Source organism: Elgaria multicarinata, chromosome 5 (genome assembly GCF_023053635.1).
Source record: "Elgaria multicarinata webbii isolate HBS135686 ecotype San Diego chromosome 5, rElgMul1.1.pri, whole genome shotgun sequence".
Lineage (NCBI taxonomy): Eukaryota > Metazoa > Chordata > Lepidosauria > Squamata > Anguidae > Elgaria > Elgaria multicarinata.
Window position 1 is genome coordinate 6,752,522 of NC_086175.1, and position 16,760 is coordinate 6,769,281.

At 43.2% G+C, this 16,760-nt stretch overlaps 1 protein-coding gene across 2 annotated transcripts; it reads right to left on the minus strand.

Moving 5' to 3' along the window:
* Nucleotides 1–2,036: 2,036 nt before the first annotated feature.
* LACC1 (laccase domain containing 1) lies at nt 2,037–16,021 on the minus strand. 2 transcript variants are annotated; one of them, XM_063125951.1, is made up of 6 exons: nt 15,881–16,021; nt 12,347–12,968; nt 11,514–11,695; nt 6,284–6,449; nt 4,732–4,957; nt 2,037–2,653 (listed from the first exon to the last, which is right to left on the minus strand). In XM_063125951.1, exons 2-6 carry the CDS (start codon nt 12,915–12,917, stop codon nt 2,479–2,481), a joined length of 1,320 nt encoding a protein of 439 aa, XP_062982021.1. In that variant the 5' UTR covers nt 12,918–12,968; nt 15,881–16,021; the 3' UTR covers nt 2,037–2,478. The 2 variants fall into 2 exon arrangements, with proteins under 2 accessions (XP_062982021.1, XP_062982022.1); XM_063125952.1 differs by lacking the exon at nt 15,881–16,021 and having other exon boundaries at nt 12,347–12,986.
* Between the last annotated feature and the right edge of the window lie 739 nt (nt 16,022–16,760).

Consider the following 16,760-nt stretch of genomic DNA (forward strand, 5'->3'; position numbering starts at 1 on the left):
CCGTATTTGAACATTGCAAAGAAAAATACCTGCTAAATCACTGGCAACCAAATTAATTAGTCTGTCAGGGATTATAGCCAACTAGAATTTCTAACTACACAGTGCTACCAAGTGGATCAAGTTTGGAATCGCACGCTATAGCAGATAAATAGCAACTAACAAAATGGAAACCTATATTAGGGCAATATCTTTATTAGGTCATCCAAACCAAAATGCCACAAGAGTATGGAAGCTTTGAATAGGGTGACCATATGACAAGGAGGACAGGGCTCCTCTATCTTTATTACGCCTGGAACGCTCTTCCAGAACATCTGAGATCCACAAGTTCAATCGCAGCTTTTAAAGCTCAGCTAAAACCTTTTCTTTTTCCTAAAGCTTTTAAAACTTGATGCTGTTTGGACTTTATACTGTTAGTTTTACCCTACCCTGTGCCTGTTTGCATTCTCTTCCCCTCCTTATCGCTTTACTATGATTTTAATAGAATGTAAGCCTATGCGGCAGGGTCTTGCTATTTACTGTTTTACTCTGTACAGCACTATGTACATAGATGGTGCTATATAAATAAATAATAATAATAATAAGCTGTATTGAAAAGGGAATTTCTGCAGGTGTCGTTTGTATATATGGAGAACCTGGTGAAATTTCCTCATCACAACAGTTAAAGGTGCAGGTGCCTTAGATGCACTGTATGTAGAATGGTGTGAGGGGATTCTATCCTGTGAAATTGCCAGCCGTGTTTACATCATTCAGTTGCAGATCTAAAAGGCGAACAACTGGCTAAGCACCACGGTTCTCACTAGGCTTATACGAGACACAAAAGGTTTCTCTGTCTCTCTTTTTTAAAACGGTTTTTAATGCTTTGTGTGTGTATGTTCTGTGTTTTAGAGTTTTAAATTTTGTATACTTGTTTTTATCTCAATTTTAGAATTTCTGTAAACCGCCCAGAGAGCCCTGGCTATGGGAGCGGTATGTAAGTGTAATAAATAAATAAAATAAATAAATCTGGTCACTCTAGTATAGCTCCTGCACTTTTAACTGTTGTGATGAAGAGGGAATTTCACCAGGTGTGACATGCATACAAATGACACCTGCTGAAATTCCCTTTTCTATGAAACTGTTAAAGATACAGGAGCCCTGTCCTCCTTTTCATATGGTCACCCTAGCTTTGAAGTTCTCCAGAATGTTTTACCAGGCTAAACAGGGAGAAGAGAAAAGCTGGTTGCTGTTGAAGCCATGGAATCTGCCTTTAGTTACAACCTAAAGATGGAATGTAGGAAGAGGTTGCAGAAATTCAGATGAGACTCTACTACTACAGTGGTGGTGAACATGTGGCCTTCCAGATGTTGCTGGACAGCAATTCCCCTCAACCCTTGTCAGCACAGCCAAAGGTAAGACAAGCTGGAAGTGGCAGTCAACACCTGGAGGGCCTCACACTCCTCATCCCTGCTTCACTGAATACTTGTACCTAGGACTATCCCAGAACTGCTGCGATGAAGACATGTATAGTGGAGTGAGGGAAATATGATTGGCAAGAGTAGGAAATGTATGAATGCAGGCTTTGGGTGTAATCAATATTATTCTGGACAAATCTTGGTAAGAGTCCACACTGCAACTCATCTGAGGCTTTGTTCTTTAAATCAAAAGGCTTGAGTGACAGCAAGTGCAGATTTCATGAGCCAACAGACAAAATCCCTCCTGGCGTGTGTATCCTCTCAGGTAGGCTTAATGAACAGATTAATCAAATAATTTACTGTCCGCAGAAGCTGACCTTTCCAAAGATGAATGAAGTAGGCGATGGATGAATTAGACCCCCTGTTTGGCACAAGCGTAAAGCTAACACACTGGCCCTACGCCACATCTTTCAGTAAAGCAGTCAACTCTACCATCATTCAGCACGAAGCACGTGGATCGAGGCCAGGCTCCCGCTTGAAGACGATTCTCTGAAGCAGGTTGCTGATCGCCTTCAGCTGAGGCTCAGGAGCGTTTCACGTTCAGGTGACTGGTCTGTGTTGGGCCACAGTATGCCTAGACAGGCAGCATATTTGCTATGGGGGTGGAGGGAGGAGTTTGTGGCAGAGCCCCTCGAGGAAAAGCTCTGCACCCTGACCTCTGTGCATGCAGGATGGTGACTATGAAGTATTCAAACACCTACAAGGCAGTGGATTATGATAGGAGTTCAGAGGCCATTGTCACCCATGAATGTGGGTGGGCCCTTCTGCTCAATAAATCGCCATTTGGTAAGACACAAGAGAAGTTTTAGCTGGTCAGTGTTGCTAACAGGAAGAACTCAATATCAGGCAAGCTCAGACTTACTGCAAACATTTCTGCTCTATTATTTATTTAAAACATTTCTAGGCCACCTGTTAGGGAAAGAGTGCTCCCAAGGCAGCTTACAGAATCAAGTCCCAGACAGTAAAAACCCATACAATGATAAAACAGCGAAGATTTATGAAATCAAGACTGTGCCATGATAAAGCCTCAGTCTTTAATTGATATGAAGCCGATCTGTGTCCCAAAGTTCTCACCATCACGAACATGAGAATAGAACTGATCAGGGCAACATGATGTACAGAGAGTGAGATTTTGGTTCTGGTCCGTTACAGAATCATCCTGAATGTTCTGAGGCAGAACCCCACCAGCCTCCAGAAGAACACTTTCGCAGGAAAAAAGGAAGAGAGATTATTTTGGTAGTTATTAGATTATATATTACTTCCAAACCCTCAGTTTTAGATCTCCTTATATGGGAGTCGTTCCTTCCAAGATGGCTCACAACATATTAAAACCCAAAATTCTTAACAATGTATCACAAAGCAGAACACCAAAGTGTGAAACATTAACATGTCCAAAGATGTAATAGCAGCAGCAGCAGCAGCAGCAGCTAAAAACAGTATCAGCGTGTGGCTGGTGCACATCCGTTTTAGGCCTGGGGTGCCAGATTCAGGAAGGAGAAGGGTGCCAAGTTTCCTTCGTTGGGTCAGGCAAGAAAGCATGGCAGAGGCAGGTGAAAAGGGAGACGCAAATGAGGAAAATTTGCGTCTCCCACCTGTTACTGTACTTTCAGGGATAGAATTAACGTTCACACAGAACTACACACATGTAGTTAGTTACACTTGTGTAATCATGTTAAAACTGCAAGAAGTCTTCCAGTTCTCTCTCCCTCTCTCTGGTAACCTCTTTTACCTTACAGGGTATATTATGTGTTATCTCAAACATCAGAAAGTTGGTGAATGTTGACATTAGCAGGCGAGCGAAATACGTTAAGTGCTTGGGAAAATAATAATTCTTAAAACTTAATAGTGAGACTCATGCCCATTGAAGTAAGGCAGTGTATTGCAGTCACAAGATGCTCAGACTCTGGATATAGCAAGTCTCCAGGTTATTTTGCAGCTGAGGGGCAGCACTTTAGAACACCTTTGTGCATGCCCTTACAGACACAACTTCATACAGAAATGATGAACCTTACAGGTTTCTTTTAATCTTTATTTAAGTCTTTTTAGAAATACATAGAAATTAGGGCTGTGCTCCGCTTCTCCTCGGATCGGAGAAGCAGAAGCGGATCGGGGTGCTTCACCTCCCCTTAAGGCGGAGGCAAAGAGGATCGGGGGAGCAGCGGAGCGGATCGAGATGAAGGCGGATCCTTCGTCTCGATCTGGAGCGCTGCAAAAAAGGTAAGGGGGTTTTTACTTGGCCCTGCCACCGCCTCCCGTGCGGCGACGGCAGTAGAGCCAGGTAAGGGGGCAGGGGGGTCTTACCTGTTCCATCGCAGCCCATCGACGGCTTCACTAGAGCCCGCAGCTCAACCCGGAACTGTAGGCCGCAAGCGGGGCCTACAGTTCCCGGTTGAGCCGCGGGCTCTAGTGAAGCTGGTGACGGGCCAGGACGGATGCAGGTAAGGGAGGAGGAGGGGGGGGCTTACTTGGCCCTACCGCCGCCCGCGCCCGTAAGGGGGCAAGGGGAAGGGGGGTCTTACCGGCATCCGTCTGCATTCCGGCGGCTGCTTCAACTGAGGCCGAGGACTCAAACAGGAAGACCAGGCCTTCCTGTTTCGGCCTCAGGTGAAGCTGCTGCCGGAAAGCGACGGACACAGGTAAGGGAGGAGGAGGGCCTTACCTGGCGCTGCCGCCACTGCAGTCCATGTGGCGACAGCAGCGGAGCCAGGTAAGGAGACAGGGACTTACCTGGTCCATCACGGCCCATCGCTGGCTTCACTAGAGGCTGCGGCTCAACCCGGAACTGTAGGCCGCAAGCGGGGCCTACAGTTCCGGGTTGAGCCACGGGCTCTAGTGATGCTGGCGACGGGCTGGAACAGACGCAGTGAAGCAGAGCGGACCCTAGACAGATCAAAGTGGGGAGGATCGGGTGCAGATCGGATCGGGGGGTCCATGCACAGCCCTAAAATCAAAAGCAACAAAATACAGGTTGATCTTGGAGGCTAACATGGAACATAGGGGTGAGAACACCCTCTTTTTACGTATGGTTTCTGAAGCAAAAGGCTCTCAGACTTTTTTTTGGAACTGACTTTTTTTTTAAAAAAAAAAAAATTTAGGAGTCTCCTTCATCCATGGTGGACTCCACCAACATATGACGGTCTGTTCTGTCATTGATTCAGTGATATAGGCAAGGGAGCCTGCCATAAGAACCCCCACCCATTCTCCCCCAGCAGGCCTTGCATGCCCCCCTCCCCCACCCAGGTAATTAGGCACTATGAATAGTGAGCATCACCAAGCTTACCGTGTGGCTCTTCTGATATCAACGTAAGGATTTGATGATTCATACAGTCGTACACATTTTGGATCAATCCTGTGAAATTCCTTTGCCGATTCCTGGGGTAATTTAAAGCAACAAGGTCCTACAGATGGCCCCAGGACCACGAGTATATCTTTCACATTACAACCATATTCAGTTATCATAGCATTAACGACAGCCATAGACACTCCTAGCAGTGTGCCTTGCCAACCTGAGAAGCAAGGAAGAAAAAAATTCTTGCAATTTTTAGGATTCTAAAATGAAGAGGAAGAAAACCTGCAAAACCTATTTTCAAAGTATGTGAGCTTTGCTATACATCCAATAGACTGAGCAAAGAAGTATATATTAAAGGCCAAAATAAACACCATGTTAGTAGCTATATAGAGCCTCGTGTGGCGCAGAGTGGTAAGCGGCAGTTACTGCAGCCGAAACTCTCTCTACAGCCTGAGTTCGAGCCCAGCGGAAGCTGATTCTCAGGCAGCCGGCTCAGGTCGACTCAGCCTTCCATCCTTCTGAGGTCAGTAAAATGAGCACCCAGCTAGCTGGGGGAAAGGTAGCCGCGACTGGGGAAGGCAATGGCAAACCACCCTGCTACAAAGTCTGCCAAGAAAACGTCAGCGAAAGCAGGCGTCCCTCTAGGAGTCAGCAATGATTCAAGTGCTTGCATGAGAGGTTCCTTTCCTTCCCTTCCCTTTTTCTATTAGCTATATACTGTTACATATCTCATATCTTGCCACATTCACATATAAATGTCAGGACCATCCCTGGACCCAGAACCAGATGAGATCTCTCCAGAGGAGCTCTTCCCTAGCGTATACCCTGACCAAGGGAAATTAACCTATAGCTTGAAGCACATTTCGAGACTGCCACCTTAGAAACTAAAAGGTGTGTTTGTAAGAAATGTGGGGAGGGGGAGATTGGCAGGAAAGCCAGAGAGTGGCCCGGTTTGCAAATAATAACTAACCCTGGGTTAATTAACTGGGTCACTCTCTGGCTTTCCTGCCAATTAACCCAAGGTTAGCCAGGGCTGTGAGCAAGAGAGTGTGTGGCCTCTCATCCAATCACTGTTTTTGCTTTGCATCTGGTTTAGCAAACAAACTAGGAGTTCCTGGGTTGTTTGGTGTGACTTGTGAACCTGGCACTTGGGGTAGCTGAGGGAGAAACAACCCAGAGTTTTAACCAACAATAAACCAACAAGCCAGAGTGCTGGGTTAGGACATCACAGCAAACAACTCAGGAATGGGAAGTTCATGGGTTGTCTGTTACAGCAGAAGCAGCAAGCAGGTGAGAGGCAGTGCACTCTAACCACCCCTGGATTGTCATTATGTGTAAACCGGGTTAGAGAGCAAGCGCACCGGATTTGGGGGTGGGGGTGTCAGTGTTTAAGAGACAGGAAACGGGGGAGAGAACTTTGCACAAAAAAGAAGTGAGGACAACACCTGCCTACATAGGGAAACATACAAAAAGATATAGACCAAGGATGTCATTGTCCCATGCATTACTTGACCTCTGCAAAACAGCAAAGGAGTCTTGTTACCTGAATGAGCAGCACCACATGCCTTTTTGACAGGATCAGCGAAAAGCACAGGGATGCAATCTGCTCCAGGAGCAGCAATTGTAACACCTTTCTGATTTGTTACGATTCCATCATAGTTATCTGGTTTGGCCTTTCCCATGACCCAAACATCACTGGCATGGTTGACCTGTTAACATCAAGAAGAAGTAAGGCAATCTGAAAAAAATGAGTTATTATGAGTGCTCCTTTGCTCCACTATTTCCTGAGGGTAGCACTTGTATTCCAACAGTCATACCCAATTTAATGTGATGTCATTGGCCCTTAAATCAGAGCTGGGCAGACTTCAAGCTTGCAGGACCTTTTTTTCTTCTTCACTAGAACCCCCAAATCCACGAACTGAGAAAACACACACACACTTTGAATTAAATGATTCTGAGCCCAGGAATTTGTTTAAGTGAACTAACAATACTTTCATATAAAAAAATCTACTCCCAGTGTCTGCCTCTGACCTTCACCCCCCCACCCCCACCTTTCTTCATTTAGCAGTAGTGGGAGTGAGAAATCCTTACAGATCCACTTCATATTACCCTGTGAGTTACATCCCAGCAGTTCCATGATCTACCTTCTTCCCATCCCTATCTTACATGAACTTAGGCCAGGATATTTCAATGACCGCCTATTTCCACATGAACTTGCCAGATCATCTCTGGAGGCTTTCCTCTGCACACCATTTCATATCAAGTCTGAAAAGACAGTTCAGCTTTTTCTACGTTTTTAACCAAGGTTTCGTTATCTGAGTTATGGTAGGTCACCACAAGAAAATGCAGCGTCAAGGCTTTAGAACAGCTTTCTCCAACTTAGTGTCCTCCAGTCATGTTGGAGTACAAATCCCATACTCCCCAGGCTCCATGAGTCACATTCCAATGGATATGGAAGGCACCAGTTTGGGGAAGACTGCCTTAGAATTCTTTCCCTAAGGAAATTCACCTCGCTTCTGACCTGTATGTTTTAAGCAGCTGATTAAGCCTTTCAACGGGTCAGGCAGTTTAAAATCTGCAGTTTATTGTTTCATGGTTCTGCTTAGTAGACCCATAAGCGGAAGGTAATTTCCATGTGAGGACTGATGTCACTAGGTCATGAAAATAGCAAGCTTTCGTATTTAATAGAGTTATGAGCTTCAGTTCTCAGACATTTCTTCTGAAAGAGAAGGCAACCTACAGCTGCTGCAAGCCCCAGCGAGCCAAGTGCCTTTCTCTGTGCGATTTCTTCTTTTTAAGTAGGCAGGGTGAGGGTGGGTGGTGCCATGGGAGGGGAAGAGGTTTCATTGATATTATCTGGCATATCAGCTTTGTTCCAGGGGTTAATTCAAAAGAGGTTATGACAATGAGAAGAGAAATGCTCACCAACAGATAAGCAGTCGGAGGCACAATTATTTTTCATTTCGTGGAAAGTCTAAAGGACCGTTAAGCCTTTTCCATGTTTTTAACCAAGCTTCCATTTGTTATCTTGTGTTAGTGACATTGAATGCTGCGGTGAGCACGTGAATGAAGGTTTACATGAACTGCCTTCTGTTGGAATGAAATTCCTTGCTCCGCAGATGCCTTGTCCTGCTCAGGCTGGGTCAGACTTAGCATTAAGGTAATTGAGGGGCAAACCCAAAGGCAGGTCAATTAACAGGCAAAAGTGAAATGCACAATTTTACCAGGCAAGTAGACGGTTTCCAGAAGAAAAGTCCGAGGGGCAGCCAATAACAAAATCCAGATCAGGCAAGTGAAAACACAGTCCAAAAGCAGAGTCAAGAGGGGTCAGTTAGCACAGAGGTCCAAAGACAAGACAGGTCAAGGAAACAAGGCACTGGAAGCTGAGACAAGGTGTGATTTCCAACTGAGAACTGACAGAGCCTGAGCCTCACCCAGGGCTCAGCTGAAGTTCATCTCAGGCATCTGTAAAAAAGCCCTCCTCATGAGGAGGCTGTGGTTCATGAAGAGTCCATGTCACCTCTGCGTGGTGTCCTGTAACTCTACCTTCTGGGGCTGGTGTGTTCTAGGGCTAAGAAGAGGCTTGGCCTCCTCCTTAGATTCTATGGGGGATGTAAGTTCCTCAGGATGTTCTGTCCAGTGGTTCCTCAGTCTCCACCAGTACTGGAGGACCTGGTGCAGCTTCCCTGGAGATGCTAGGAGTACCAGTGTCAGGATGATGCACAGGGTCACTGGACTCTACAGTCTCATCACTGTCAGACATGATAGCCGGGAAGCTGATAGGATGCTGTTTCTGATTGCCAATTTCAAAAATCATGGTTCATTTGACATCCAGGAATGGAGACAGAGTGCACGTAGTAAAAATCAAGGGGGAGGGCATAGCTCAGTGGCAGAGCACCTGCTTTGTATGCAGAACGTCCCAGGTTCAATCCCCAGCATCTTCAGGTAGGGCAGGAGGAAATTCTTCCTGAAATCCTGGAGAACTGCTGCCAGTCAGTGTCGACAGTACTGGGCCGGATGGACGCACGGTCTGACTCAGCATCTGGCAGCTTCCTGTGCTCCTATCTGGTAGGTGACGACTGTTCTGTATAGGCCACAGGTGGCACTAGCAGGTAACAGTTAGGGGGGTCCATACAGATTTTCCAATGGCATCTGGGTGGTTAGTCCTCTCTCTCTCAGCTTAAAAATCTTTGTTCACTGAAGGCAGTTAGAGGCAAACCTCTATCATCACACAGTAAAAGTATTTCCATTACTGAGTAACCTTATTGTATACATAGCTAAGTATATAATTATCATTTGTACCATTAATTACCTATGATTAGATAATAGCCCTGTATCTTTCATTCAGAGACAATAACAGAATGTGATCAAATTCTTGCACAACACCATGTACAGTGCAATCCTATGCAAATTTTCTTGGAAGCAAGACCCACTTTATTCAATGGAGATTACTCCCTAATACATGTGCTTATGATTGCAGCCTCAGACACCTAGAATTCATGTGAACAAGAACCTTCTAAATGCTAACACAATACTTTAATTAATTGGCCTAAATAAAAGGAATATACCTCAGACTCATATTTACAGAAGTGATCAATCAGTCAAACTTCCTGACTGTTAGAGCAGTACGACAATGGAACCCATAACCCAGGGAGGTTGTGGGCTCTCCCACACTGGAGGTCTTCAAGAGGCAGCTGGACAACCATCTGTCAGGGATGCTTTAGGGTGGATTCCTGCATTGAGCAGGGGGTTGGACTCAATGGCCTTGGAGGACCCTTCCAACTTTGCTATTCTATGATTCTAGTCATTTCCTGGGCTGAGAATGGAATAGTTACACCACTGAAGGAAATTGTGTCAGAAGACCATTCCTGAGGGAGCCGTAAGGAAATCTGTATGAAGGAGAGGATCCACCTCCCTGCCCTTGAAGAATGTGGGAGGTTCCCACAACAAACTAACTTGTTAAACGACAGGGCAGACCAGGTAAGACTTGTGGCAGTAACTGGGGCACCCACTGGCAGCTGTAATACCTGAAGCTGCTACTCAAACTATGAGAGAGTGCAATGGCTAATTTCTAAGAAGAGAGAAGACAGCTACCCCTGACCTGAAGTCATATCCTTTCATCTGGAAGTCCAGCTCCTTTGTTCCATGTGGTGGCAATAAGTGGGTGGGGGCTCACTGCCGTTATTCCTTGCAGCGTATTTTTTTTTTTTTAAATACTTCACTTGTCGCAAGGCTGAATCCTGACAGTAAAAGCAGATTCCAAAGCTCAGCATGAGTAAGCTTTACCTGGGCAGGATCTACACGAACGCTTTATAACAGTATAATGCTTTATAACTGTGCCCTAATCTGGACAGTTATCAATGCTCTGACAACTTCTTGTCTGGATTACTGCAACGCGTTATACGTGGGTCTGCCTTTGAAAATGGTCCAGAAACTTCAGCTGGTACAAAACAGGGCAGCACGTTTATTAACAGGGACTGGCCAATGAGACCACATTATGTCAGTCCTTTTCCAACTTCATTGGCTGCCAGTCCAGGTCCGGGCCCGATTCAAAGTGCTGGTATTAACATTTAAAGCCCTAAACGGTTTGGGGGCAGGCTATTTGAAGGAACGCCTCCTCCCATACGTACCTGCCTGAACCCTAAGGTCATCCTCAGGGGTCCTTCTCTGTGAGCTCCTGCCAAAGGAAGTGAGGCATGCAGCTACAAGGAGGAGGGCCTTCTTTGCTGTGGCACCCCAGCTGTGGAATGAGCTCCCTAAAGAGGTTTGCCTGGCACCTAAACTATACTCTTGTAGACGCCAGGTGAAAATCTTTTTATTTTCTCAGCATTTTAACAGTCTAGCAACTTAATTTTAACTTTGCTGTTTTAAATTTGTATTTCAAATCTGTATTATTATTATTTATTATTATTTATTTATATAGCACCATCAATGTACATGGTGCTGTACAGATTACATAGTAAATAGCAAGACCCTGCCGCATAGGCTTACTACACTGCTGCTCGGTTTTATCCTGGTTGTGTTTTTATATTTCATTTTATACTATGCTTTTATACTGTTTGTTTTATATTTTTAATGGTTTTCACGGTTTTAATTTTTGTGAACTGCCCAGAGAGCTTCAGCTATTGGGCGGTATAAAAATGCAATAAATAAACAGTTTATAATGGTTTTGACAACTGTTCAGCCCCCAGGACACACTCCATACACCATTTTCAAACCGTTTTCAAAATGTTATATCCTGTTTGGTGTAGATCTGGCCCAGGTCAAATTAACCCCTGACAAAGCACCACAGGGGCTTTTTGACTGGGTGCCAGGAGCTGTCATGTATAACCACGTTCTGATCACTGATCTTTCTGGGGGCTTATTCACTATTTGAAGCATTTATATCCCACCTTTCCACAACTATTCAAGAAAGTTCACAGCACCAATTTAAAATATGTTTATTCTGTAAGACGAATACTAAAGCATTAAAACATAAAACAAGAACTCCTCTCCCCACACCACACCACACCACCAGAGGCCTTCTGGAACAGACAGACCCCTCTTCCACACCAGGAGGGAGATTACAAAGCCAGCACAACTACTGAAAAAGCACAAACGAAGGATGCTCAGAGCAATGCTTTCAAGAACTTAGAAAGCCTTGATTAGAGTTGTCGTGTCTATACCCTGAAAGAACTCCTGCATCTTTAAAAACTGTATCATTGAGAAGGGTCACACATAGTAAAAAATTCCACTTAATCATCTTCCCCCATTCTCAGTATTTTTTGTCTTACCTTTACACGGTAATATGTATCTTGGTTGAATCCAGCAGCTGTGGCTAACCTACGAAGATTTTCTTTAACCACAGCTGGGGGGTCACGCCGCTTGGCACTACTGAAGAGATTGAAGGAGCTCAAAGTTGGTATATACGAGATGCCGCCAGTTCTTGTAGTGAATCCATGGAGGAAGACATGATCTAGGGAAAAGGTGTTCAAAAAAGCAAAAGAAAAAAAGAGCTCTGATATATAGGCCTAATACTGCCACCCACAGACAGCAAAAGATCAATAACTTCCCATCTCTTTAGCATACCAATCTGTTTAAAAACTAAGCCAGTTCTGAGTAACAGCTGGATTTTATATTTTCAAAAATGGGGGATCAAACATTGTTTGCTTCTTTCTTGATCCTAGGGGAAGTCCCAGGTAAAACCTGAAACAATCGCATCATCCGGAGAGCCCAATTTAAATATCTCCAAATCCTCCTTCCCCATTACTTAAGACCGCAGACGTCATGACTTGAAGATTTCTGTCCTCCCCTCACCGCCCCTTTTCTGGGGGTAACATCTTGCCTGATAAAGAGTTCTGTGCACAAAAGCGTACACATATTATATGACTTTCAGGTTTACTTCAGGGCTGTGTATGCTCTTCAATAAAATATTTAAGAACTAAACTATCATTATATAGCAATAGCTTCAACAGGAGTTAAATATGCTTGGTTTTTTCACTGGATCCTGCTTTTCAGGACTCCGTTTCCCCATCAGGAACAACGCCAACTTGAAAGACTGGTCATTTAAAAAAAGAAAAAGAGGATCAAAATAGGAATTAGATTGTTAAATATATTTCCATGTTACCTGGGATCAACACAGACTTTAGAATGATGAGGTTTCCTTTCAGACCAGGAAGACTTTCCAAAAATATCTTTATCTCACTTCGGATCCTTTCCACATCTTGGTCTGTGAATGGCACTAATTCGTTCTGAGGTACTGTGGATTTTTTGAGGTGGTTTTCTTCACAATTCATCTGTAAATCTTTAAACTCAAACTGATAAACGTTAGTAAAAAGCTGATCGATATATTCCCTCATTAAGGGCTTTCTTTGTGATGGCAAGATTATTTTAACAGTACTGATGTGTTTTGCATCAAGCTTTTGTTTAATGGTGTACAAGCTGGCAACTGTACTCTCAGCACACACAACCTCAGATCCTTTTTCTGGGCAATGAAAGCCTTGTATTGCTTTATGAAGTACTTCTTGTCCATTTCTTTCACTTCTGAGGGTTTGGCAACACATAAGGTAAACAAGTGGAGCCTGGAAAGTGTCCTCCTCCCCAAGGGTTTCTAGTGTCCTGATAATTGATTCTTGGATCTGATTATTCCAAGAGCTGCCTCCTAGACTGAATAGATCAATCAGTACTGCCTTGGCCATATCCTAAACCAATGGTCAGTACCTGAAGATACCAGACACTGAATGATCAACCTTTTGAGAGAGGGAAGAGAGAGAGAGAGATCATTATCCACAACCTTGTATTCTTTCTTTTTCCAGGAGAGTCATTATTACTTCATTTCATTCATTCATTTATATTTCTACACCGCCCCATAGCTGAAGCTCTCTGGGTGGTTCACAGCTTTTGTGAGGGCAAAGCTAGGCCAAGAAATTGAAGAGATTCCCAATCAAGTTATACAAATAAGACACAGCAGTCAATTACCAAGTGCAGAACATATTTATCATAGGAAGTGGTATTTAAAACCCTGATGCATTTTAAGCTCCATTCAGCTCTTTGGCAGGGAAAAAATTGAATCCAAGAAAAAAAAAGACTTAATCGTTTCACACTACACTACTATACCCATTTACCTAGAAGTAAGCCCCACTGAACCTAATAAAACTTATTTATGAGTAGATATGTAAAGGATTGCACTAACATTTATATTACATGTACTTCAGAGTTCTTACGAAGTACTACTTTGTGAACAGAATTCTGAAGTACATTTAACGTAACTGAGTCACCTCTCCTTTGAATGCAGATTGCTAGAGAGCTGGAAAGACATTGGGCTTTATAGATTCACGTTCTATGTTACATCATCTTTGCAATCAGTGGCTGGCTTTCTCCATATTAAAATTATAGTCCAGCTTCACAAATCTATTTTAATTAACACAGAAACAAAATCTACTTGGAAATTAATTTGAATTAAAAAAAATCAAATTCTGCAATTCAAATCTGTTTTAAGATAATTCTTCCCACCCCAACAATTGCAGCACTTGAGCTTTTCTCATGGGCAGGCTCTGCTACAGATGGTCACAACTTAGGGCTGTTTCGTGTATTATTATCAAATGCTTTTTAAAGTACATCTAACAGTAGGGTGACCATATGAAAAGGAGGACAGAGCTCCTGTATCTTTAACAGTTGCATAGTAAAGGGAATTTCAGCAGGTGTCATTTGTACATATGGAGAACCTGGTGAAATTCCCTCTTCATCACAACAGTTAAAGTGCAGGAGCCATACTAGAGTGACCAGATTTAAAAGAGGGCAGGGCACCTGCAGCTTTAATTGTTGTGATGAAGAGGAAATTTCACCAGGTTCTCCATGTATACAAATGACACCTGCTGAAATTCCCTTTTCAATGCAACTGTTAAAGATACAGGAGCCCTGTCCTCCTTTCCATATGGTCACCCTATCTAACAGTTCACAAGTGTTATTACAAAGTGAGAAGTGGTGATACAGGAAAAGCAGAGAACACATGACATATCACAGCACCAACTATTCTCAGCAGGAAGTCCGGAAAGCAGAAATCTCTACCCTGGTCATGGGAGTAGCTTACAGTGGCCAGAGTCAGATTATTTTTAAGAGTCAAGAGCAGTTTGAGGGAAAGTTTACTGCTGATGTTATGCCCCCCCCCCCCCCTTTTGCAGGTTTTATACTGTTTCAAACATCTGCAAAACCTGTTTGACCAGAGATGCCTATGGAACAAAAAATATATAAGTGTGGGCAGGATGAACCATGAAAAAGTGTAGTAGTGTAGCATAGCAAATAAAATATAGCTCTGAGATAGGCACTATTTCCCTTAATTGAGAATAAGTAAGTGCTGTCCTTATTGTCTTGACGAGGGAAAAGAACAAGGAAACAGCAGTAAAAGTCATGTTAGAGAGACAAAGTATTGACAGGAATAGACAACCAAAGGAATAAACTTGGAGTCCAACAAGAAACATGTCCCAAATTACCCAAAACACTTGCACAGAACGAAAGATTTCTCTCATTAAGAAAAAGCAAATCTCCAAAATACCACTTTCTTGGAATACCATTCACTAAAATTATTTCTAATATGGAGGCTCTTGATAAAACCATCTTCAAGGCTGAATCCTATGCATGCTTACTTATCTCACTAAACTCTGCAGGGCTTGCTTACAAGTACACATTCATAGGATCAGGCTGCATATATACTTGCTAAGACAGGTTCCTTTAACTCAGTGGAATTTAGATGTGAGAAATTAATGTTTAGGATCAGGCTACAGATGAACACTAAGGTTGTTATCCTAAACATATTTACCAAATTAGTAAACTGAATTCAATGAGGTGGCCTTGGGTCCACCAAAGTTCATACCATAATACATTTGTTTAGTTTTTAAGGTACCACAAGATGTTTTGCAGAATTTAACGGATTCCATCCAAGCATACTGAATTCAATGAGATTATTTAGGATCATTTTGGAAAAGCACGAAGGGATTAACTCTTTACCGATTCAGAAAACCATACAAGGGAATACAATTAACAGGTTTCAAGATTAGAACGAATGGTTTAGCCATGTAGCCCCCAATATTAAACAGATGCATTTACTTACTAAATTAGAGAACTTGTTTGCAACTCCTAGAAGAATCTGCGTCGTATTGGAAACTATATTTTCCCCCTTTGTGTATCTCAGAGTAACATTTCAGCGAGAAAGCAAGGTAGGAACGCAAAAGTCGGCTTACATTGCAACAAAAATACTGCAACCTCTGATCGAGGGAAATTCCAAAGTTGGTGCAAGGACGTGCTGCTCTAATTAACTCCTCCAAAGTTACTAAACCGGAACAGCATGTTTGCTTCTTCCAAGCATGCAATAACATAACCCTAATGAAATGAATCGAGTTCACTCACTCTATCATAGAGATAATGGGATTTCCCGCTTCCCCCAACCTCCCAGGGCGGAAGTGAGAGCTGGCTATAGGAAACTGGGGAGAAATACAGGATTTTAGCAGTGAGGCTGTAAGCAGCAGCTGCATTACGCTTTTGGAGAAAGAAAATATAGTACCTAAGAAAGGAGTTCATGCTCTTATCTCAGGTCTTATTTCATGAGAAAAAAAATGTTTTTGATTTTTAACATCTAAAAATTGCTTTGCAAATCTTAATATTTTACCTGCACATTGCAATTCCTTGCGCGGCTGAGAAAGAGTGGTTTATAATAGCTCTGCAGTGTATTTCACTGTTAATATTCCCGAATCCATCTCAAGGCAAAACCTTTATTAGGCCAAATCAAGGACACAGAATAGCGTGCAAGCTTTCGATAGTAAACAAAGGAAGACGGGAAGCGAAAGTGCTAACCAAGCCACGGAGCCTGCGTTTGGTGGGAGGAGACTACAGACATTCAAATTAGGTGCTGAAATGGTTTCAGCTTGCATAGGATTTCTCCAACCGCTTCCTGAATAAACCAACAATGCTTGATCCTCAGTTTTTGAAAATATAAAACGGAGCCGTTACTTGGAGCTATCTTCTTAGGTAAAACATGCAGTTCCTTGGTGTGTATAAATCAGAAGTGGAGAGAAATTATTTGACAGACAGTTATATTTAAAAAGCTGGAGATAACTTTAGATGGAGTACTAGGCAAAAAGCCTCAATAAAAGCTAAACTGAGGTTTACCTGATAGTAAAGTGGATGTACCACCCCACCCCCCAGCTTCAGGTGTTATAAAATCCTTTTCCTCCAATAGGTTAGAGGTGGGGCTGAAACGGATTGAGGCTTCCAGCTAAAATCTCTACCACGAAACATACCTCGGGTAGCAGCAATGTTCAATCTACTTAATCTGCATCCTTTGCGGTTACTTCCCAGCCCAAATCCGGCTGAACTGCATGCAGAAGACGTGGGATCCTTTCACTTGCACGCAGACACATTGCGGTTTTAAGTGTTAAAGGCCTAGTCTTTACATTTTTGATAGAAAATGAGACCTGAGTTACAAGGAACATAAACTCCTCTGTTGTTTGTTTCAGGAGAGATATGTTTCACCTCTCACTTCTTGATCC

Bases quoted from the DNA above. Each gene is read 5' to 3' on its own strand.
- LACC1 (XM_063125951.1), bottom strand. From the start codon at position 12,917: ATGGCCAAGGCAGTACTGATTGATCTATTCAGTCTAGGAGGCAGCTCT. The intron at 6,450-11,513 runs GTAAGACAAAAA...TGATGTTAACAG, and splicing joins ATACATATTACCGTGTAAAG to GTCAACCATGCCAGTGATGT. The intron at 2,654-4,731 runs GTAAGCTTGGTG...TTCCTGCGAAAG, and splicing joins GATATCAGAAGAGCCACACG to TGTTCTTCTGGAGGCTGGTG.